Source organism: Garra rufa, chromosome 3 (assembly GCF_049309525.1).
Source record: "Garra rufa chromosome 3, GarRuf1.0, whole genome shotgun sequence".
Classification (NCBI taxonomy): Eukaryota; Metazoa; Chordata; class Actinopteri; order Cypriniformes; family Cyprinidae; genus Garra; species Garra rufa.
In genome coordinates, this window is record NC_133363.1 from 58,064,446 (window position 1) to 58,088,321 (window position 23,876).

The 23,876-nt window shown below is 34.6% G+C and overlaps 1 protein-coding gene across 1 annotated transcript in view; it reads right to left on the bottom strand.

Moving 5' to 3' along the window:
• Window positions 1-23,876, bottom strand: part of LOC141331679 (ADAMTS-like protein 3) — a 102,366-nt gene that overhangs the window by 32,492 nt on the left and 45,998 nt on the right. The window contains exons 4-5 of the mRNA XM_073836716.1: window positions 20,950-21,186; window positions 10,007-10,133 (exon numbers count right to left, since the gene is read on the bottom strand). Coding sequence (XP_073692817.1) covers window positions 10,007-10,133; window positions 20,950-21,186 — 364 coding nt within the window. The remainder of the gene's footprint in view (window positions 1-10,006; window positions 10,134-20,949; window positions 21,187-23,876) is intronic.

Sequence of the window (23,876 nt, forward strand, 5' to 3'; positions counted from 1 at the left end):
ATATTTGATAAAAAATATGAAACACGCATAAACAAAAAAAAAACAACAACTAAAAATTAATGTAAATATCACTCGCTCACAGAATATTTTTTATTGTCAGACTATTTATCATTTCCAATCAAGATGTAATTTCATAAAAAATAATATTTGAATGTATTTACAAATTTCTTCAATGGTCACAACAATTTAACTTTAAATTTAAATTTAATTTAAGTTAAATTTGTATTGAAACATGTAAAACAAATCCATTAACTTCTTTTTAATTACCAAAAACCTAAAAAGTCTCAATTATCAAGTCATTTTTGCAGTGATTCCCCAAAGAACCACTCAAAGAACGGCTCATAAAAGAACCAATTTGAAGAACCTTTTAAAAATCTAAAGAAACTTTTTAGACAATTAAGAACCTTTTTTTGCAGTTGAAAGGTTCCATGGACGTTTAAGGTTCTTCATGACCTTTTGACCTTTATTTTTAAGAGTCTTCATTTTCTCACAACATGAGAGTCACTGAGAATGCAGTGGATTAGTAGCACAATAGCATTTAAAGAGCCATGCATCGAAACGGCTTACTGTGAACAGAGCTGTTTTTGACAAGGTAAAAAGGGTGTTGCTTTACACAACCATTGAGGAATTTAAAAAAAAATATGTTCCTGAAGACTCTTAAAAATTACTTTAACTTGTGGGAATAGGAATCCCATGTCTCCTTTGAGACATGATGCGAATGTTCATGATCTTCCGAAGAAAATGTAAAGGAATGACATTCTGTTATATATAGTATTTATGCATGGCAGCCCTTGGACATTTTAGTACACAAATAAAGTAACTAAAACGTCTTTCAAGTCCACAGGGCCAAAAGTGCTTTTGGTTTCAACAGCAAACACAATTAGCTTGGCAAGCTACAGCTTTCAAAGTAGCTTCCTTAATAAGTTCTTTGACAGTTTTGACTGAGGAAATTTGGGCTCTAATATAAAGTGAGCGGTTTGTGTAGATGCTAAGTGTTAATGCCGTTTATTGCATTAGCGGGAATTAGTGCAGGAAAAGAGGTGTTTTTCCCTTCACTCAGCAATTGCTCACTCCATCCAGCAATTATAGGTGCTTGGAAATGGGCCAGCGCCTTGGGAGCCCCAAAATATTTTCTTTTGGAAACATATTTAGAAAGTTCTGGAATTTATTGCTATAATGAAATAACGTTTCAGACACCAGTCAGTTGTAAACAGGGCAAAAAATGCTCAAACAATGCTGCGTTTCAAAATTACCAATAAAAATACCCAAGACGTAATTGCCCTCGTTTTAAAACTAACCCAACCATGCAAGTGTGACTTGAAATTTGTTTATAACGATGGGGGGAAAAAGTCATCTAATGTGACTAACTGCTCCACAAAGATGCAATGAAATTAAAAATCACACAAAGGCTCCCATAATGCATCTGTGTTTCTTTCGGTTTTCTTTCAAAAATGCAGAAATGAGTCACTGCAGAGTGAAAGGAATGAATTATAAGAGCCAGAGGCTCATTAGCAACTTTATTGCATTTTAATATTAACAGATCCACGCTCTGGAATCCTGACCGTCATCCAGCCCGGATTGAAACCTTTTGGGGAATGACCTATCCGATCGCCGGACTTCCATCTGGAGACCTCATGACGACTTACGAGAAGCCTACATGTCAGTGCCACGCATGTGAATTATTAGTGAGACGGCTTTTATTAAAGAATGCATAACTTGTTTGGATCGAGTTACCTCGTTTTTGCTTTAACAGGCTTTGAAAATGAATAGCATGATTGTGTGAAAACGTTTTGGTCAGGAGAAAAGTTCCAGTCGCTCAGGCTCCGTTCCAAAACCTAGTGAGCTGCCTTGATTTCCACTGCCTACTTAGTCAGATGCCTTCTGAGGAAGCATGAACCAAAATAAAACAGATCTCAAATGATCTATGACCTATAAGACAATTGATTCAATAGAATTTGGTGTTAGCGTGTAGCTAAGCTAACAGTGTCATATTCTACAAAGCATATAAAACCACAAAACACCCACATAATAGTACAATATTGAAGGAATTATGTACACTGCCATTTAAAGGTTTGGGGTTAGTATTCTGCCCTACAAAGCAAAAAGGCAGTAACTGCATTTTTGGTCAAAAATTTGTTATTATCATTTTCAAGGCATCCTTTGTTATGTGACAAAATATCTTATCTCAAATGTGTGTGATTTCGCGGCATCCTCACGGGACGGTTTTAACATTGGATAACAGGCACTCGGCGTAGTTCAGCACTCGGCGTAGTTACTGGCTTTTTGCTTTGTAGGGCAGTATTATCTATCTATTTATTTATTTATTTATTTAAAATACAAAAATTAATACTTCTATTCAACAAGGATCTATTCAATTGATCAAAAGTGATAGTAAAGGAAAAAAAAGAGAAATTCTATTCAACAAATTCAAATTCAAATTTAAATTTACAATGTCCATAAAAATATTATGCAGCACAACTGTTTTGAATACTGACAAAACCCAGAAATTATTAGAATGATTTCTAAAGAATCATGTGACAATAAAGACTGGAGTAAGGATGCTTAAAATTCATCTTTGCATCACAGGAATAAACTACACAAAAAAGTTTGTCAAGACAAACTTTAGGTTTGCTTTAGAAAGCCTAGCTTGAAAGTTTAAAGCAGTTATAAAAGCTTGAAGTTTGAAAATGTAGGTAGATAGATGATTAACGGCATGTTGCTAGCATGTTCATAGCATGATTAGCATTTTGCTTACTATATTAAAATTTAGTTAGCATGTTACTAACATATTTATAGTATGCTTAGCATGTTGCTAACAGGATTAGCATGTTGAAAATTATTTTTCTTGTATAATTAGCATGTTTGGAATATAAAATGAACATGAAGTTAGCATGTTAACGTGTTTCTAACACGATTAGGAAGTTACTAGCATGTTGCTAACATGATTAGCATGTTATTAACATTATTAACAAGTTACTAGCCTGTTGCTAGCATGTTTTTAACATGATTAGCATGTTACTAGCATGTTGTTAGCATTATTAACATGTTACTAACATGATTCTAGCATGACTAACAAGTTACTAGCATAATTAACAAGTTACTAGCATGTTGTTACTATGATTAACAAGTTACTAGCATGGTTATTGTTACTAACATGTTATTAGCATGGTTAACATGTTACTAGCCTGATGCTAGCATGTCTTTAACATGATTAGCATGTTACTAGCATGTTGTTAGCATGGTTAGCATGTTACTAGCACGTTGCTAGCATGTTTTAAACATGATTAGCATGTTGTTAGCATGATTAGCAAATTACTAGCATGTTGCTAACATGATGAACCAGTTACTAGCATGTTGCTAGCATGATTAACAAGTTAATGGCATGATTCTAACATGATTAGCATGTTGTTACTATGATTAACAAGTTACTAGCATTTTGCTAGCATGATTAACAAGTTACTAACATGATTCTAACATGATTAGCATGTTATTAGCATGATTAATGTGTTACTAGCATGTTGCTACCATGATTAACAAGTTATTAGATAGCATGATAAACAAGTTAATAACATGGTTCTAACATAATTAGCATGTTACTAGCATGTTGCTAGCATGATTAGCATGTTATTAGCATGATTAACAAGTTAATAGCATGTTGCTAGAATGATTAGCATGTTACTAACATGTTGTTAACACGATTAACAAGTTACTAGCATGATTTTAACATGATCAGCAAGTTAGCATGATTAACAAGTTACTAGCATGTTGCTAGCATGATTAACATGTTATTAGCATGATTAACAAGTTAATAGCATGTTGCTAACATGATTAGCATGATATTAACATGATTAACAAATTAATAGCATGTTGCTAACATGATTAGCATGTTGTTAACACGATTAACAAGTTACTAGCATGTTACTAGCATGATTAGCATGTTATTAGCATGATTAACAAGTTACTAGCATGATTCTAGCATGATCAGCATGTTAGCATTATTAACAAGTTACTAGCCTGTTGCTAAAATGATTAGCATGTCATCTACATGATTAACAAATTAATAGCATGTTGCTAACATGATTAGCATGTTGTTAACACGATTAACAAGTTAATAGCATGATTCTAGCACGATCAGCATGTTAGCATGATTAACAAGTTATTAGAATGTTGCTAGCATGATTAGCATGTCATCTACATGATTAACAAGTTACTCGCATGTTACTAGCATGATTAGCATGTTATTAGCATGATTAACAAGTTACTAGCATGATTCTAGCATGATCAGCATGTTAGGCATGATTAACAAGTTACTAGCATGTTGCTAAAATGATTAGCATGTTATTAACATGATTAACAAGTTAATAGCATGTTGCTAACATGATTAGCATGATACTAGCATTTTGTTAACACGATTAACAAGTTATTAGAATGTTGCTAGCATGATTAGCATGTCATCTAAATGATTAACAAGTTACTCGCATGTTACTAGCATGATTAGCATGTTATTAGCATGATTAACAAGTTACTAGCATGATTCTAGCATGATCAGCATGTTAGGCATGATTAACAAGTTACTAGCATGTTGCTAAAATGATTAGCATGTTATTAACATGATTAACAAATTAATAGCATGTTGCTAACATGATTAGCATGTTGTTAACACGATTAACAAGTTAATAGCATGATTCTAGCATGATCAGCATGTTAGCATGATTAACAAGTTATTAGAATGTTGCTAGCATGATTAGCATGTCATCAACATGATTAACAAGTTACTCGCATGTTACTAGCATGATTAGCATGTTATTAGCATGCTTAACAAATTAATAGCATTTTGCTAACATGATTAGCATGTTATTAGCATGCTTAACAAATTAATAGCATGTTGCTAACATGATTAGCATATTATTAACATGATTAACAAGTTAATAGCATGTTGCTAGAATGATTAGCATGATATTAGCATGTTGTTAACACGATTAACAAGTTAATAGCATGATTCTAGCATGATCAGCATGTTAGCATGATTAACAAGTTATTAGAATGTTGCTAGCATGATTAGCATGTTATTAGCATGATTAACAAGTTACTAGCATGATTCTAGCATGATCAGCATGTTAGGCATGATTAACAAGTTACTAGCATGTTGCTAACATGATTAGCATGTTATTAACATGATTAACAAGTTAATAGCATGTTGCTAACATGATTAGCATGATATTAACATGATTAACAAGTTAATAGCATGTTGCTAGAATGATTAGCATGATACTAGCATGTTGTTAACACGATTAACAAGTTACTAGCATGTTGCTAACATGATTAGCATGTTATTAACATGATTAACAAGTTAATAGCATGTTGCTAACATGATTAGCATGTTATTAACATGATTAACAAGTTAATAGCATGTTGTTAACCTGATTAGCATGATATTAGCATGTTGTTAACACGATTAACAAGTTAATAGCATGTTACTAACCTGATTAGCATGATATTAGCATGTTGTTAACACGATTAACAAGTTAATAGCATGATTCTAGCATGATCAGCATGTTAGCATGATTAACAAGTTATTAGAATGTTGCTAGCATGATTAACATGTTATTAGCATGATTAACAAGTTAATAGCATGATTCTAGCACGATCAGCATGTTAGGCATGATTAACAAGTTAATAGCATGTTGCTAACATGATTAGCATGTTATTAACATGATTAACAAGTTACTAGCATGTTGCTAACCTGATTAGCATGATATTAGCATGTTGTTAACACGATTAACAAGTTAATAGCATGATTCTAGCATGATCAGCATGTTAGCATGATTAACAAGTTATTAGAATGTTGCTAGCATGATTAACATGTTATTAGCATGATTAACAAGTTAATAGCATGTTGCTAGAATGATTAACAAGTTACTCACGTTGCTAGCAACTTTCTCAAGCCAACCTAATTACATTTTAATGAATATATTCACATAGAGACAGTTAGTTTAAATTGTATTATGTCACAATATTACAGTTTTTTTCCCGTCAATATTACATAAGACATTATTTAAAACTTTTAAAATCTTACCAACCCTAAACTTTCGAGCAGCAGTGTATGTCTCTAATGAACTTGTCTTGTGTCATCCGTCTCAGATGGGCTCATCGTCATGCAGTTTTCCACATGTGATGTTGCCAAAGGTATCTAAAAGTCAGTATAGTCACGCTTCCTACGCTTTGGAACAGGCTTTGCGTGGGAAGTGTGCTTACGATGCCTTAAAATGCTGCCTGCGCAGCCAACTAGGCTTTGGATCAGCACCGTAATCAAAGTCGCTGGAGCATTTTGCTGTAAGACAAAGGAATTTCTGGACGGGGAAAAATCCTCGGCAGCCACCAAACACAGTACGCAGCAGAATCTTCCCAAAACCAATATAAAAGTCAAGGCGAGAACAAAGTGCCACAGAAATAGCTTCGGGCTGGAATGTTTAAAGGCAACATTCGGCCGCACCGTGTGCAGAAATAAAAATTAGCTGTCTTAATTAATTTGGGGTGTGGTTGGTACATTAAACGGCTCTGTTATTTGATATTTTCAAACAGACGTGATTTCAGCGGTGGCCTCCTGCCTAAAAAGCCAATACTTGCCCAGCAGACAGAAACACAAACTGAGTATTTGGGTAATAATCTTAAATAAATGACAACTAGCTATTTACAAGCAGGAGCCGCAGCATGAAGTGTGTTATTTCTCACAAATGGACTGAGATTCCCTCACAAGCTTTAAAGGGAATCAATAAGTCTATCTTCAGTCCCAGAATGCAAACAAGCCGTCTGCTGGCATTCACATAAATTAAGCAGGCAAATAAAGCTGCCAATGCTTGCGCTAACTGAAGACCACAGGGAATGTGAGTCTGCTTAAAACACATAGCAGTTTATGGCTTTAGAGTGTTTCTGAACCTTGAGGATTATTTGATTTGATACAGCAATAAACATTCAAGAAAGCATTCAGACCCATTTAAATGTATAGCATCTTGTCACCAAAAATCGTGAATATCAAATCTGCTTAAATTAAATTAGCTGTGTTAAGCGCTGTATTTATTTACATGTGAGCAGCTCTTGATCCAGTGTTTTCAGTGTCTCAGCATGGCTCGGTTCATACTTAATGCTGCTCCACACGAATAGCTCATTTCTGCATCTGCTCTGAGTTTGGGTTGCTTATAATATGCATTTGGGAACACAACATGCGCCAACCATCTTCCTAAACTTGCAATGAAAAGCGTTTAGAAACCAGTTGTGTTATTAATTATATATACATATTATGTAAACATTTATTTTAAAATATGACAAAATAGTAATATTTCTTTGGTTTAATACTTGTAGTAATAATAATAATAGTTATTTTCAAAAATACTCATTTTGTATTATAATAATACAAATAATAATAATTATAATATACAATAGTAATAATTCTTATTTCGTTTTTATATTATTATTATTATATGTTTTTATATTATTAAATTTTTAAAAATGTAAAAAATATTTTAAAATAGTAATATTTAATAATAATATTAATAATAATAATAATAATAATAATAATAATTATTATTATTATTATTATATTGTTTTCTTAAATATTATTTTTAAAGTGAAATATTACAAAATAAATTTTTCAAATTTTGTTCAAAGGTCCCATATTGTCAAAATCGAAATTTCCTGGCTTTCTTCATGATAACTGAGGTCTAGGGTCTATGTAACTACCATATAAGTTTCAAAACAGTCAATCCACAGTAAACTGCACACAGCCTGCATAAAGTAGCTCTTCCTTTTCACAAGCCACTGTGACTTCCGTAAAGATGTGACGTCCGATCTACTCAGTCACCGCCTTCGGTCACCACCCCGAGCACCAACCACCGTCCCACCCTTCTTTTGTCAAACCCAGACAACATCATGTCCATGCCATTGCTAAGCAACAACAACACGAAAACAAGTCGAGAAAATGCTGTTCAGTCGATAGATGTCGAAACTACATCATTGCACAGGCTTCAGAACAACGTGAATATAAGAGACCAGAGGCACGTCAACTTCAGCCTCTTTCACACAGCGATTCCGGAAAATACGCGGATAATGTGTCCCATGATTTGTTCCGGAATTGTTCAATTTGGTTCATTCACAGTTGTTTTCCGGAATCTGTGCATGCTTTACACTCAACCCATAAAGACATGACATTTTAATGTGAGATGTAATGCGACGCGTACATTTCACTAAACTGAAACTAACCTGATGAAGGAGTGCTTCAGCGCTGATAGTGAGGAGCTGGCTCTGTCTGATCGCTGCTTCATTCCACTTTGCACGTATTTTTTCGTCGTGAAGAGTCGCATGATAACGTCCATCATCACTACAACACTGCCTTTATGGTTCTGGCTTTTGTTCACACAGCGCTCGTTCCCGTAATTTTCCAGAATCAGCACGTATTGTGAAAGGGGCTTTACTAAAGCAACAGTTATGTAGCTTACTGCATTCGGTGTTTGAAAAAGAAAAAACATTAATGATCATTCTGAAATATCCTGTTGAATATCAGCAGACTAGGCTCTCCCTATGGCTCTGGGCTACAGCATACATGACCGTAGTTACCTGTGGTTGGCCTGGCTGTGCGTCACTCAGAAAACAACAGACCAATCAGAAGAGAGGCTCATGAATATTAATTAGACGGGCCAAAATCGACCTTTTCTTGACAGAGCATCAACAACTAAAATAAACCTCCAGAAATGTGTACAATATGGGACCTTTAATGTTTCTGTATTTTTTTTTTTAATATTTTTTAATCACAAAAGTAATATTTCTTCTTTTGTTCAATATTTAATAATAGTAATAATAATAATAATAATAATAATAATAATTATTATTATTATTATTATTATTATTATTATTATTATTATTATTATTATTATTATTATTATTATAGTTGGTTTCTTAAATTCTTTTTTTTTTTTTACAGTGAAATATTACAATAGTAATATTTCTTATTTGGTTTAATGTTTAATATATTATTACTATTGTTATATTTTTGAAAATCCCAAAAACCTGACAATAAATCTTATTTTGTTCAGTATATAATAATAATAATAATAATAATAATAATAATAATAATAATAATAATAATAATAATAATAATTATTATTATTATTATTATTATTATTATTATTATTATTTAGTTGTTTTCTGAATTACTCATTTTTTAATTTTACATTGAAATATTAAAATATATTTTATTTAGTTTAATGTTTCTATATTATTATAATTATAATTTGTATTATATTTTAAAATATGTAAAATTGACACTAAAATCACAATAGTGGTATTTCTTATTTTGTTCAATATTTAATAATAATATTATTATAGATGTTTTCTTAAATACACATTATTTTCTTTTACAGTGTGATATTACATTAGTAATATGTATTTAATGTTTCTATATTATTATTTTTTATTTAAAAAAATGCAAACAAAATTACAATTATATTACATTATATTTAATAATAATAACAATAATAATAATTAATATTATAGCTATTATAGTTGTTTTCTTAAATACTGATTTTTATTTTGTAGTGAAATATTACAATAGTAATATTTTTTATTTTGTTTTATAACGTTTCTATATTTTTAATAATATTATTATTATTTTATTTTGTATATATTAATGAAAAAATAGTTTCATTTTACAGTGAAATATTACAATAGTAATATTTCTTATTTCGTTTATTACTATTTTTATGGTCATATATAAATCAGTTTTTTGGGGGCCAAATTGTGCAGAGCAAACACACACATCAACCCCCCCCCCAAAAAAAATGATTTTAAAAAATCCAACTACATTTATAACTAGTTCTAGTTCAAATGTCATGGTTGATCCAATGTTGCTGTCATTGGCTGCTCATGATGTTCCAACAAACAGCAATAGTCTAAGAACAAAACCAACAGTGTAGCACCAACAAAGCAGAATGTGTTCATGCCTGCATATACCTACGTTCTTCAGGTGACACATGGGGCAGAGCTTGGCCTCGGACCAGTCGGCAGGTGGAACCGTCTCCAGCGCACACACCGCAGTTGTCCTCCTTAGCGTTGCTTCCCAGTTGTCTGTCACAGCCAACTTCCTGTTGGAACCAACAGAGGCACAACTCACAAAAAGGCAAAATGCAAAACTTGAGTTAGACTCCAAATTAGACTCATTATGCACTACAATACTTTGCAATGAACACTTTCCAAATTCATCCCTCCAGCTGTAACACTATTTTGAGAAGCAACTGATTTTGCGGGAAACCTGTGGGATCTCAACCAACAAATCATGCTTCCTCCATAACTGAATAGAAACTGACAATAAAATGACGTGGATTGAGAAACTGGCCAGCGCACGGCTCCAAACTACAATGTTTAAGCTCTAACAAGCATCATAAAAATTCATGAACAGCCAACATATAAAACATGCGAGAAAACCGAATCATTTTTTAGAAGCTCCCATTCAGCCTTCCTCAATATTTACCCAGAAATCTGTGCTTCTGACAGTGATGTTCTTCTAGGAATCTGCCATCTGCACCAGAAAAGCTGCCCAGTTTTAATGCAAAATTCTGTTTACACAAGCGGGGCAATGGGGAAAGCAGCCAGAGAAAGCAAGCAACTCGACTTTACACAGTAGCTCTGGTAAACAAGCACAAGTAAACAGACAAGCTTCATTTACGCCAATTTAACTAATACTCACAGGGACTAAGGTCAAATTAGGTGCAACGCAAGAGAAGTTTCATCAGCATTGTCGAATTCAGTTTCCGTGCAGTACTGCATTGAATACTGATGATTGTATCTGATTTGGTTCGAGGAGATTGTGTTTCTTTGCTGTGGGCCAAATGGAAAACAGGGAGTCCACGTCTACTGAAAGCATTAAGAAAAGTTTAAGAAAGTTCACCCAAAAATTAAAATTCTGTCATCATTTATGTACCGTCATGCTGTTCCAAACCTGCATGACTTTTATTTTTTGGTGGAACAGAAAAGCAGAGTTTATCGAAATGTGCCAGATGCTCTTGTCAACAAAATAAAATGGAAACTTTAGAGTTCCACAAATAACCGTATCTTTATAAAAGTATGATTTGTGCACTGTATCTCAAATCTTTCAAGCCGTATGATATCATTGGGAACAGACAAATACATATAGAGCTGTCAGGATTCCTTGATTCAACTCGATTTTTAAAAATCCTTGACTGCGATGTGCCAACGTCAAGCATTTCACAAACAAAAATCCATGCAGTGCATTATAGACTGAACTGAATGAAACTCACATATTTTGCTGATTATTGCTGCTGAAAATGATCAATTATTGTCATGTTTTGGCCTGTACTAAACGGTCAAACCAGGAAAAACATTTGGAGTACTACAGAATGCCAAAAGTTATAACAAATCAAGAGAAGAGTGCAAAAAACTGTCTGAGGAACAAAAGGCGTTTGTGGTTGGCCAAACTGAATCAGGGTTTCCAGGACAACAATCTTGACAACATTCGTGTCATTTCCGGTCAGGCAGTGAAAATATTAGACTAATATCTTAAAGGTGCCATAGAATGCATTGATACAATATTTTAAATTGTTCTCTGATATCTACATAGAATGTATATGGCTTAGGTAAGGTCAAAAATTCAGAAACAGTTTTTAGTTTAAGTCCATTTACAACCCTAGAATTTGTCCCTAGAATGAAATGCTCTGTTATTACCTTATTTGGAAGGTTCATGAATAATAATGATGAGCTCTGCTCTGGCTGGCTATCCCACCAAACAGCCCATTTGAGTAGCTCACACAGCAGGAAGGAAACAGATGGAGGAAAACATATATTTAATTTGCCTTTTTCACCAAAATCGGAAATTACGTCAGTGCAGCGTAAAGTTAGTTTTCCATTCTATGGCACCGTTAAGTAATACTGCTATACGTATCTACATCACCTATTAACTTTAAATTGTCAAAATACTGCACCCTTTCCTGCTCACTAAGTCCTTTTCTATTTGATTTAGCAACTTACACACATTTTTTCCATTGTCTAGACATTAACCAAGCAATCCATGCTGTTTTTTACATCCGAGTATCGCCACAATGGCTTGCGCCAAACTGACCAAATCGTGAAGTAAATGCAGACCCTCTATTAAAACGTTTTTCAAAGCTGCATGATATATTAAACCCATCATAAAGAATAATGCTATTAAAGCTACGATGCAACTAAACAAATACTTATATCTGATATAAAGGTTAAGTATGTGCGTCTCAGAGCGGCTCCGTTCACAGTAAATGCTGCTGTGGTGTGTCTCAACTCCATCTCTGTATAATGTTGTGAGTTTGGGTTTATTATAACTTTTTTTTGTCACACTTTAATGTTTCAGATCATCAAACAAATTTTAATATTAATCAAAGATAACACAAGTGAACACAACACGCAGTTTTTAAATGAAGGGAAAACTAAATCCAAATTCACATGCCCTGTGTGAAAAAGTGTTTGCAGGTTCATCTTGCCTCAGTGTTAAGGTCAGTGTTCATGACGCCACCATAAGAAAGAGACTGGGCAAGTTGGCCTGCATGGCATAGTTCCAAGATTAAAACTGCAGCTGAGCAAAAAGAACATAAAGGCTCGTCTCAGTTTTGCCAGAAAACATCTTGATGATCCTCAAAACTTTTTGGAAAATACTCTGTCGACTGACGAGACAAAACTTTTTGGAGGGTGTGTGTCCCATTACATCTGGCGTAAAAGTAACACAGCATTTCAGAAAAAGAACGTCATACCAACAGTAAAATATGTTGGTGGTAGTGTGATGGTCTGGGGCTGATTTGCTGCTTCTGGACCTGGAAGACTTGCTGTGATAAATGGAACCATGAATTCTGCTGTCTACCAAAAAATCCTGAAGGACAATGTCCGGCCATCTGTTCGTGACCTCAAGCTAAAGCGAACTTGGGTTCTGCAGCAGGACAATGATTCAAAACACACCAGCAAATCCACCTCTGAATGGCTGAAGAAAAACAAAATGAAGACTTTGGAGTGGCCTAGTCAAAATCCTGACCTGAATCCTATTGAGATGCTGTGACATGACCTTAAAAAGGCGGTTCATGCTCAAAAACCCTCCAATGTGGCTGAATTATAAAAATTCTGCCAAGATGAGTGGGCCAAAATTCCTGCACAGCGCTGTAACAGACTCATCGCAAGTTATCGCAAACGCTTGATTGCAGTTGTTGCTACTAAGGGTGGCCCAACCAGTTATTAAGTTTAGGGGGCAAACACTTTTTCACACAGGGCCATGTGGGTTTGAATTTTTTTATTTTCTCTTCATTATAAAAAACTTTATTCAAAAACTGCATGTCGTGTTTACTTGTGTTAGATGATCTGAAACATTAAAGTGTGAAAAACAAAATGCAAAAAAAAAAAAAAAAATCATGAAGGGGGCCAACACTTTTTCACACCACTGTATCTATGATTTAATGTTCATCTGGGGACGCAACTTGTGTCATTCCATTAGATTTGTAAGGTAAACCATTTATAAACCTATGCAAACACAGGAGAAAATTTTCCTGTTCATTGCAATTTCAAAATAAAAACTCAAAGCCTCACTCTGCGTTTACAGGTTTTGATTTCCACATTGTCAGGGTTCGGGTAGAGGGATAAGGTAAGGACTCAATGATGCAGTAAGTGGGCTTTTATTAGCAAAATAAAACCAACAAAAACTACCCCGTGGGGGAAGAACAGGTCAGCAACAACACTGGCAAGGCTTGGCAAGGCAGGGCAATACAGGAAACCATGAAGGTAGATTTTAGAGCCCGATCGATATATCGGCGGGCCGATATTATCGGCCGATATTAGGCATTTTCCAAACTATTCGGTATCGGCATTTATAATGGCCGATAAATTAATATTTCAAAAATAAAATAAAAATGGACGAAACACCCTTTAACCATGTCATGAGTGTTGGCGTTTTATAGTTTGTTCACCAGAGGGCACTCTACACCGTCCCTGTTGGCAACACTCGTGTATAACGCGCCACACATCCTGCAACCTGCTGATCCAGCCAGAGCGGGGCAGAGAGAGACAGTTATCCGCGAGTGAGATCATCGGTGAAGTGTGTTCATGGTAGGGTTTGTAATCGGATACTCGTTATAAAATAAAAATTTTGATTCCTCTTATCGATTCCTGGGTGCATTTTTTCATCTAGTGATCTGCCAGGACCTTGTGTGGTAATGTAAACATCAGTCTAATACAAGATGGATCGCGTGAAGTGCTCAAAAGTGTGGCTACGCTTTGTAAAAACCGAAGACAAAGCTACCACTGCACGCAAACTTAGACATCTGCAAGGGACGGATGTTTTAGTCCCGCGTCCGCCCGCTCCAAAAGGAATATATGTTATTTCGTCCCGCAAAAGCCCACATAAAAGTAACTTATACCCCCGCGGGAAGACAGGTATCTACTTCATCTCTTGGCTGCATGAAACAAACCCTCCCTTTAACGTTAAGGCAAAGATGATCAGAGTAATAGTAACGAACTTGCGCGTGCCTAATGTATTCATTCTTGTAAATCGGAGACGTACATTAGGCACGCATAAGTCCTCTGTTGATTCACAAACTATTCATGCTTTCGGGGCTCTGATCCATAGTATTTTTGCGTGAAATTTCAAAATATTTTTATACATTTTATTTATCAGAACTTTAATATATTTTGATGTTCCTCTGTTCCATTGTGACAATACTATTTTAGTGAATAACTACAAATAACTATTCTTGTACTAAAACCTGCCTCTGCTGGACTGGAGCTATTGAGGATTGACTGATTGAGTACACTACCTCATATACTGTTAGCAATTTATATTTTGCTGTTGTTGTTATTAATCAGAACTTAACAGAATTTGTCTCCAGTCCTATTCAAAGTTATATTTATGAAGCTTACCAAGTCTTTTAAAACTGGTAACTTTGATTTGGTTGTTGTTGTTTTTGTGTTTTTGTTCAAAGGACTTTACGTTTCATATCTTATGTTTATTTTTATACATTTTATTTATCAGAACTTTAATATATTTTGATGTTCCTCTGTTTTGTTGTGACAATAAAAGAAACAAGTTTCTTTTTAAAATGCATTATCATATTATGTGAGTTAAAACTCATAAATAACTACAAATAACTAATGTTAGGGAAATCTGTTAATGTTTTGTTGCGCGTTTCTGAAAAAAAATAATAATAATAAAAAATATCGGCCAATATATCGGAATATCGGATTTTAAAACGTATCAGCCTTCAAAATCCTTTATCGGTCGGGCTCTAGTAGATTTAATGACAAACGCAGGACTGCAAACAAAAGGAGATTAATGCTGCGTTCCAGGCAGGTTTTTTAACTGGTAAATCACCACTTCAAACCACGACTCACGACTTTGTAGCGTTCCAGGCAAATTTTATATTATTATTAATTTGATTGCAATGTTATATTGTCCTAAGCTCTATTTTTCCACCGTGTGCCACTTGCATAAACACCGCACGCACTAGGGCTGACATTTGTTGTTTCGCGGGCTATGTTACGTCAGAACTCGTAACTGGGAGTACATCGATCTAGTACGAGTTCACGAGTGGGAAGTCACGGGTTTGACTGCCGTTCCAGTGCACTTTCACTGGTAGAAGGTTGGAAATACACGGGTTACGGGTTGCCTGGAACCCGGCATAAGTAGGGAGCAAATAAGGTAGGTAATGAGGGAAATACAGGTGGGGCAAATGAACCAATACTCAGGAAACAAGAAGGGCGGGGTCAAGACAATAGACATGAGAGCAAATGGCACAACAAACCAAACAAGACAAAAAGCCATGTGCTTTCACAAAACAAAAACACAAGCACATGGCCAGTAATAAAAATCACAAGCCATGTGCTTGAACAAAACAAGACATGAACACGCAGCCAATGAGAAAACTCATAAACTGCGTGTTCACACAAAACATGACAAGAAAGCACGCAGACGAAAACACAAGGTGCGTGCAACAGCAACACAAGACAACAAGAAAAGCATGCAGCTGAACACGAACCGCGTGCTATACAAAACACAAATCCACATGACAGTAGAGCATCGTCACGGCAGCTTGAGACTGCAACAAGACAGAACATGGAGTGTGAGTGTCCGAACCTCGACACGAAACCGAAACTCAACAAGATTTGAGCGCCGGGATCCGAATACAACACTCCAACAAGAAACAAGGCACGCAAACAACAAAAACAAGACATGACGGGAGTGTCAGGGCTCTGTCACAAAACCACAAGAAAACTATAACACACATTTAAAATAAATGACAGTGGCTGCTGCATTTCTGTCATAACGAAATGGACAAATATGAATGATTAGGTGTACATTTGAATTAAATAATGTTCAATCAACATTAAACAAGGAGTAGATCGTGCTGTGAAGTGTAAAAACAATCGTCAAGCCGTTGGCGCCCTCTGCAGGCATTTGCTATAATGCATAATATACATTAGTTTCATTGTTTATAATTGATTACATATTTTAACAGTTTTGTAAAAAAAAAACCATGCTTTTGATACTTTATGTAAACTAATTATTATAGCCTATTTAACTCATGTTAAAGGCTATTGTTCACTTCGGACTATTACAATAACGTTCATTAGTTAACATTAGTTAACTACATTAGTTTACATGAACTAAGAATGAACAATACTTCTACAGCATTTATTAATCTTAATGTTAATTTCAGCATTTACTAATGCATTATTAAAGTCACAAGTTGTGTTTGTTAATGAACTAACATGTATTGAACTAACATGAACAAACAATGAAAAACTCTATTTTCATTAACATTAACAAATATGAATAAATATTGTAATAAATACATTAACTAATGTTAACAAATGACACCTTACTGTAAATTGTTACCAATAATTAACTATAACTATTAACTATACTTATCCGGTTACTTGAATTAATCGTAAGAAAAATCAACATGTATTTTGCCATGTATTTTGCCAATTTTTTTCACCATTGCATAAATTAAATAGCCAAAATGTGCTTTTTACAGTTTTGTCTTGCTTTATAAAAAAAAAAAAAAAAAAAAAAAAAAAAATTACAAAACAATTTAAAAGTATTTAATTAACACTGAACATGTTTCTAGTTGATATCATAGCCTACCAACAAAGCACAATTTAACTTAAAATTAATACGTTAATAAAATATTATTCTTTGGCCATTTTTAAGACCCCCTTCTTGAATCAGGCATGTTTTTTTTTTTATGTACAAATAAATGCAGCCTTGCTGAGCAAAGGAGAATGTTATAATAAATGTATTAATAGAACTGTTGTAATGATTGCTATCATTATTTTGTCTTTTTTATTTTATTTTACAGAACAACAGTAAAATTACAATGCTAACATTTATGAATGTTGACTTTTATTTACAAGAAGACCTTAGCACTACTTTTTGCTGACAGCAGCAGATTTATGAATGATTCTCATAAAGCTGTTTCAGCACAGATTTTCCTTGCGCTTTGGACTTTGAACCCTGGCTAAAGAGCTTGTGCAGAGCTGTCAGAATAAATACAGCTCATGTATGTATGAGACAACATAACATTCTGTAGGTTATTTACTAATGCTTTAAAGGAACACTCCACTTTTTTTGGAAATAGGCTCATTCTCCAACTACCCCCGAGTTAATAAGTTGATTTTTACCGTTTTTAAATCCATTCAGCCGTTCTCCTGTTCTGGCGATATCACTTTTAGCATAGCTTAGCATAGATCATTGAATCCTATTAGACCAATAGCACTGCGTTCAAAAATGACCAACGAGTTTCCATATTTGTTGTATTTAAAACTTGACTCTTCTGTAGTTATATTGTGTACTAAGACCGGCGGAAAATGCAAAGCTGCGAGTTTCTAGGCCGATAAAATTAGGAACTACACTTCCATCCCGGCGTAATAGTCAAGGAAGTTTGCTGCCGTAATATGGCCGAAGCAGGCGGAGTATTATCAGAAATGAGTTCCCAGCTAGTTTGGCATTTGCACATGTGCTGCGTGGTATTACTGCTCCTGCTTCAGCCTTATTACAAGCTGTTATATTTTTGTATCTTCTGCCTGTTACGGATATATATCACTAGGTAACACATTAGCATAATCCCTGCCTGCCTGCGAAATACGAACTCTCTGACCTGCCCACAAACACGTCCGCTAGTTAGTGTGTTTACATCATGTCGAGAAAATACTGTGTTCTGCACTGTGAAAGCAAGTTTGTTTTGTTTTCCGCTAATATCTGCTTCTTTAATCTGTACCTTTTTATGCTAATATGTAATATTACTGTCTTACTGAAACAGTTCTGATAATTATTGTAGACTGTTGTTGTTCTAGAGTAATTACTTTGTTTAATAATAATATTCAAGTTATTAATTGTTTTGTGAAGTATTTACTGTTTAGCAGTTAAAGTTTAGCTGTGGGCACAGTTCGCTTGCATTGTATACGGAACGACCAATCACAACAGACTTGGCCAGCTGACCAATCAGAGCAGAGTAGGGTTATAGAAGAGAGGGGTTTACGACCTTAAGCTCAGAACTGCTTTGAACAAATCGTTTCGAAATCATTGCAAAATGATTCTTAAATGTATATTCTGAGACAATGATAATGTTTTCTGAACTTACGTTGTAGGGCCTTCGACACAATATAACAAGGACACTTTGAAATACCATATGACCTGTTCTTTAAGTGAAGTTATGACTTGTTTCATTCTGTGCACGAAAACCTATTGACTTCAGATGACTTTTGTGGACTAGTCATATGGACTACTTTTATGGTGCTTTTTTGAGAGCTTCATAGGATTCATTCCCTTTCATCCTTTGGAATATTTCCTTTTTGGTTTCATAAAGGAAAAGAGAGACATATGAGGGTAAATAATGACACATTTTTGTTTCATCTGAAGTGCATCAAACATAGCCAAGTAAACTTTAAAAACAATGCCAAGTTATTCAAGCTGTAGGTGCACTGGAAAGCTATTAATGCAAAATTAGTACTAAATAAAGTATTTTATGTATGCAAGTAATTATGTTAGTTTCCAAGCAATTGAAAACTGTGTTTATGGAAATCCTGCGTTTTTAACTTCCTAAACCGGAGCCATAGACAAATGGAAACTCAATTCCTTGTCTTTCTGTCGATTCAGGCCTCTTTCTCTCTTTTGCTCACACAAAGACACTGAGGTTAATCTGGCAGAATCATGACCTAAATATACCCCAAATCCCCATATGAGTAGCACTGAAAAAGAGAGACAGTTTTCCTATGTTTATGGTCATTATTTCATTATCTTTCCATTTTAGCTGCAAGTTTTTTTTATATATTTTTAGGAAATGTGAGCTGCGCTGTTAGAAATATCCAGAATGGAAAACCTGTTGGCGTCAGAACCACCAAACAATAATATTAAGCTTTTGGACACGCAATAAAAAAGACTGATACTCCGGCAAAAGCAGATGGTTGGGTAACTTCAGTGGACGGAGACTTGATCCATATATATATTCAGGAAAAGAATTGGATTAAATTGTAAAGCTCATTCTCATTGTGCTAATATTACTGCAATGCATGTCAGAACAGGGCTGAAAAGGTCAAGAAATTCTGCCTCGTAAATACTGAGTGGCTTTGGCTTCAGAAGAGCGTTTTTCACCTCATCAGCAAGCCTACGCTGAACTTTAAAGGACAGAGGTATTAACGTAAGCGCTGTAAATGCTCACTTAAGTAGGCTTACGTATAAATAACATTTTCAGATTTCAGTTTTTAGCAGAACTTTTGGTTTTCTGGGAGTTTTGCCATCTCAAGTGCACCTGGTAAGGCGAGACAATGCAAAAGGGTAAAAAAAAAAAACAACTAATAGTTATCACCTTACTTACCCAGTTGATTGATTACATCGATAATAAAATTTTTGTATTACAAGTTTTCTTAAAATGTTAGGTTTAATTATGCAAATGAGACATTATTTAATGAAATATGCGCTTATTTGCATACATTTCTAATTCAAAAATCGAAACACTGGATAAAGTCCGTTTCAAAATTATTGTTACATTTTTAGTCAAAAGATTTTACAGAGGCAATTTTGGGTATCTCATTTCGTCATGTCATAATTCAGAAAAAACTTAGACAGGAAACACTATTTTTTTTTTTTACCATTTTTGGGGGAATAACATTTTGTAAAATAAGCAAATCATATATGAACAAATCCCTCTGTAAAAACCTACAGGATATAGACAGGAATAAAAATGTAAGTTTGGTATGTGTAAGTGTTACTGAAGTGGAGATGTATGGCTCAGTGTAGAAGAAAATACTCAGAGTTTGATAAAATGGCCTTTAAAAATATACATTGTAATTGAAATTTATTGACACAAATAGATAATGTGATATAAAAGAAACACTTAACAGTGTTTTTGGGATGTTTTCTTTCCACTAATCTGAAAAAAAACACTTTATGAAAATCCAAAAAGCCCAAAATCTCAAACTTGATAGGTGCATGAAAAACAGTTTTTACACCAAATAAACAGACTATCCACCTTTTTCTTTAAAAGCCAATGGGTGAAACTTCCGGTTTATTAGCCGCTATAGGAAAATAATGAAAAGAATAATAACATGCAACAGTAAAACTGTTTGCACTAAAAACCAGTGCTCATAATTAAGATAATACATTAAAATAATATAGTAAGACACACAGATTTGCACTGTCAACCAGCAAAACAAGCTGTTTTGTACAGGTAAAAATTGCTGGATGCAGATGAGACCAGAAGTGCGACCCCAAAAATGTATAAATAGCCACCTGCTTTTACAAGAAGAAAAAGGTGGATAGAAAACAGCTAATGCATCTCTTATGAATCAAAATTCCTCTTATAATGTAATGCACTGATATTTCAGACTCAAAGGGTGCATGACTATCAGCTTACATAACTTAAATTCATTGGTGTTTACCTGACAAATCCCGCTGATGCACATATCCAGAGAATCCGCTTTGCACCGAGTGCCGTCCAATACTTTGGGCGCCAGTTCCACCACCAGACTTTTCCCCCGGGCTTGACATCGGAGGGCGCAGGGTGAAATAGGATCGTAGGTCACAGGTATCCACTCATAGGTTTGTCCCTGGTACTTGATGTCGTTGTGGGCGGAGCACTGTTGAGCCCTAAAGTCACCTGACTCTAGAGGACAGTCCTGATTGGAAAAAAGACAAGGGTAAGAAAAAGTTGGCGGCTTCTTAAATCTTTGGGTTGATTACTTACGAACTGCAGCCCAGTGCTGTATGAAAATTACATTACACATTTAGGCAGTATATAATCTGATTGCTTTTTCATTACTTTTAGATTATTTTTAACTAAGCTTGTTTATCACATAGATTTGAATGGGATAACTGTGTTCCTTATTTTTAAGGAATTCTACATTTCAAAATTTAAACACCCACGAAAAAATAAACACACAAAACTGGAGGCTTTTCCCAACATACTGTATATACAGTCAAAGCCAAAAGTTGACTTACACCTTGCAAAATATAAATTATTTGATCAAAATAAGACGGATCATACACTTGATTCTTAACAATGTGTTGTTACCTGAATGATCCACAGCTGTTTTTTGTTTGTTTGTTTGTTTCCTTGTTTGTCCTGAACAGTTAAACCACCTGCTGTTCTTCAGAAAAATCCTTCAGGTCCCACAATTTTTTTTGGTTTTTCAGCATTCTGTATTTTAACCCTTTCCAACAATCACTGTATGATTTTGAGATATATCTTTTCACACTAGAGACAACCAAGGGACTCATATACAACTATTACAGAAGGTTCAAATGCTCAATGATGCTTCAGAAAGAAAACACAATGCATTAATCTGGGGGGTGAAAACTTTTGGAATTTGAAGATCAGGGTAAATTTAACTTATTTTGTATTCTTGGAAACATGTAAGCATCTTCTGTAACTTCTGAAGGGCAGTACTAAATGAAAAAAAAAAAGATATTTAAGCAAAATAAGAAAAACACATTTTTATTCTGTTCAAAAGTTTTAATGCATTGTGTTTCCTTCTGGAGCATCATTGAGTTTTTGAACCTCCTGAGGCTGTAATAGTTGCATACGAGTCCCTCAGTTGTTCTCAGTGTAAAAAGATGGATCTCAAAATCATACAGTCATTGTTGGAAAGGGTTCAAATACATAAAAATGCTGAAAAACCAAAGAATTTGTGGGACCTGAAGGGTTTTTCTGAAGAACAGCGGGCAGTTTAACTGTTCAGGACAAACAAGGGATTTATAAACAACTATAGCCTGTCGAAACAAAAACACAGCTGTGGATCATTCAGGCAACAACACAGTATTAAGAATCAAGTGTATGTAAACTTTTGAATGGGTTCATTTTTATAAATTCAATAATTATTTTCTCTCGTGGACTATATGTAAATGTCTTTTATGTGAAATATCTTATTCAGGTCAGTACCAAATTCTTGTTGCAAATTCTACAAGGTGTATGTAAACTTTTGACTTCAACTGTAAGCAATATTAAAAGACAAAGAATTAGAAGGAATCATGTAAATTGTGAATAATTTACTGCCATTTTTGGGTAATCATGTAAAAAAAAGTAACTAGTCTCATTATGAGTATTTTAAAATGTAATATAATCTAATTTCAAGTATTGAATTTTTGTATTCTGATTATGTAACCCAGATCACATGTAATCAGTTACTACTCAGCACAGCCTTGAACTATAATATAGCAACACTGACATTTAATAGGCCCAAAAATAACAGCTGACCGGACAACGGCACTGGAAATATTATTTTCTATGCGGCGAGATTAAATTGTGATCATGTGTGTAACATCATAAAGCTTATGCAGATGACTGGGTGCATTAACGAATGGTGACAGTGTAATTGAACTGTGGCAAGCCTCCATGTTTTGAAAAACAATATTTCCTATGTCATCTCCTGTGCACTGACGAAAACCACAATTCTTCCTCTGCAGCTCGGGACTCTGAACTTATTTAATCATTTGATCGGCTCTGAAACCCCCATGTGCAAAGATCATCAGCGATGCCCGTGACTGAAGCGTCTTCGTCGGACGGAGTGATTACAAATCGCAAGTCTTCAATGTCAGGATCAGTAATGGAAATCAAAAGAACAATTCGACAATGGACCTCATCAACAGCAATTATAAAGCCTGACAGGGAAGACCAAGCATCAGTTCTCACTGTTTTGACGGAAATGGGATAAATGTTATGCTGGGAATCTTTCCCAGATGGCTCTGATTGGAATTGTGGGTGAAAGAGGAATGTGATTCCAGATGAAACCACTTCAATGGTAGAAAAAACACTGGCTTTTGATTAAAATGGTCCTTGAGACACATGGGCATCTAACAGCTCGCGTAATGAGTTTGTCGAGTAGTTGGGGACTGTTGACTGAATCATAGGGCACCATTCTGCTTCCATTAAAATTCTATTAACTTCTTAACTTCCATTACATTTTTACTTAATTTCAAGCTGTTAGGCCAAGACATTAGTGAGTCATTAGAACAATTTATCAAAGAATCAATAAAACAACTGGTTTATAAGAGTTATTTGTTTACCAGTCAGACCTCACTGATCATGCCTAATACAACAAACTGAAAAACTGAAAAGAAGGATTCATTCACAAAGCAGGCATCGCTTCATCAGTTAATGTAATCAAATATCATGAAAATCATTTGATTCCACACCAGTTTTTTTTTTATTCAAACTGCTTGTAATAACTAGTTTATCATTCCCACCCTTAAAATGTAAATGAGGGAAATACAAATAAAAAGAAAAACACACATACAATGGATCTAATAGAATTATTTCTATGTCCTAAAAGGACACGGTGATGGTAAATACAAAATAATAATGACCTGA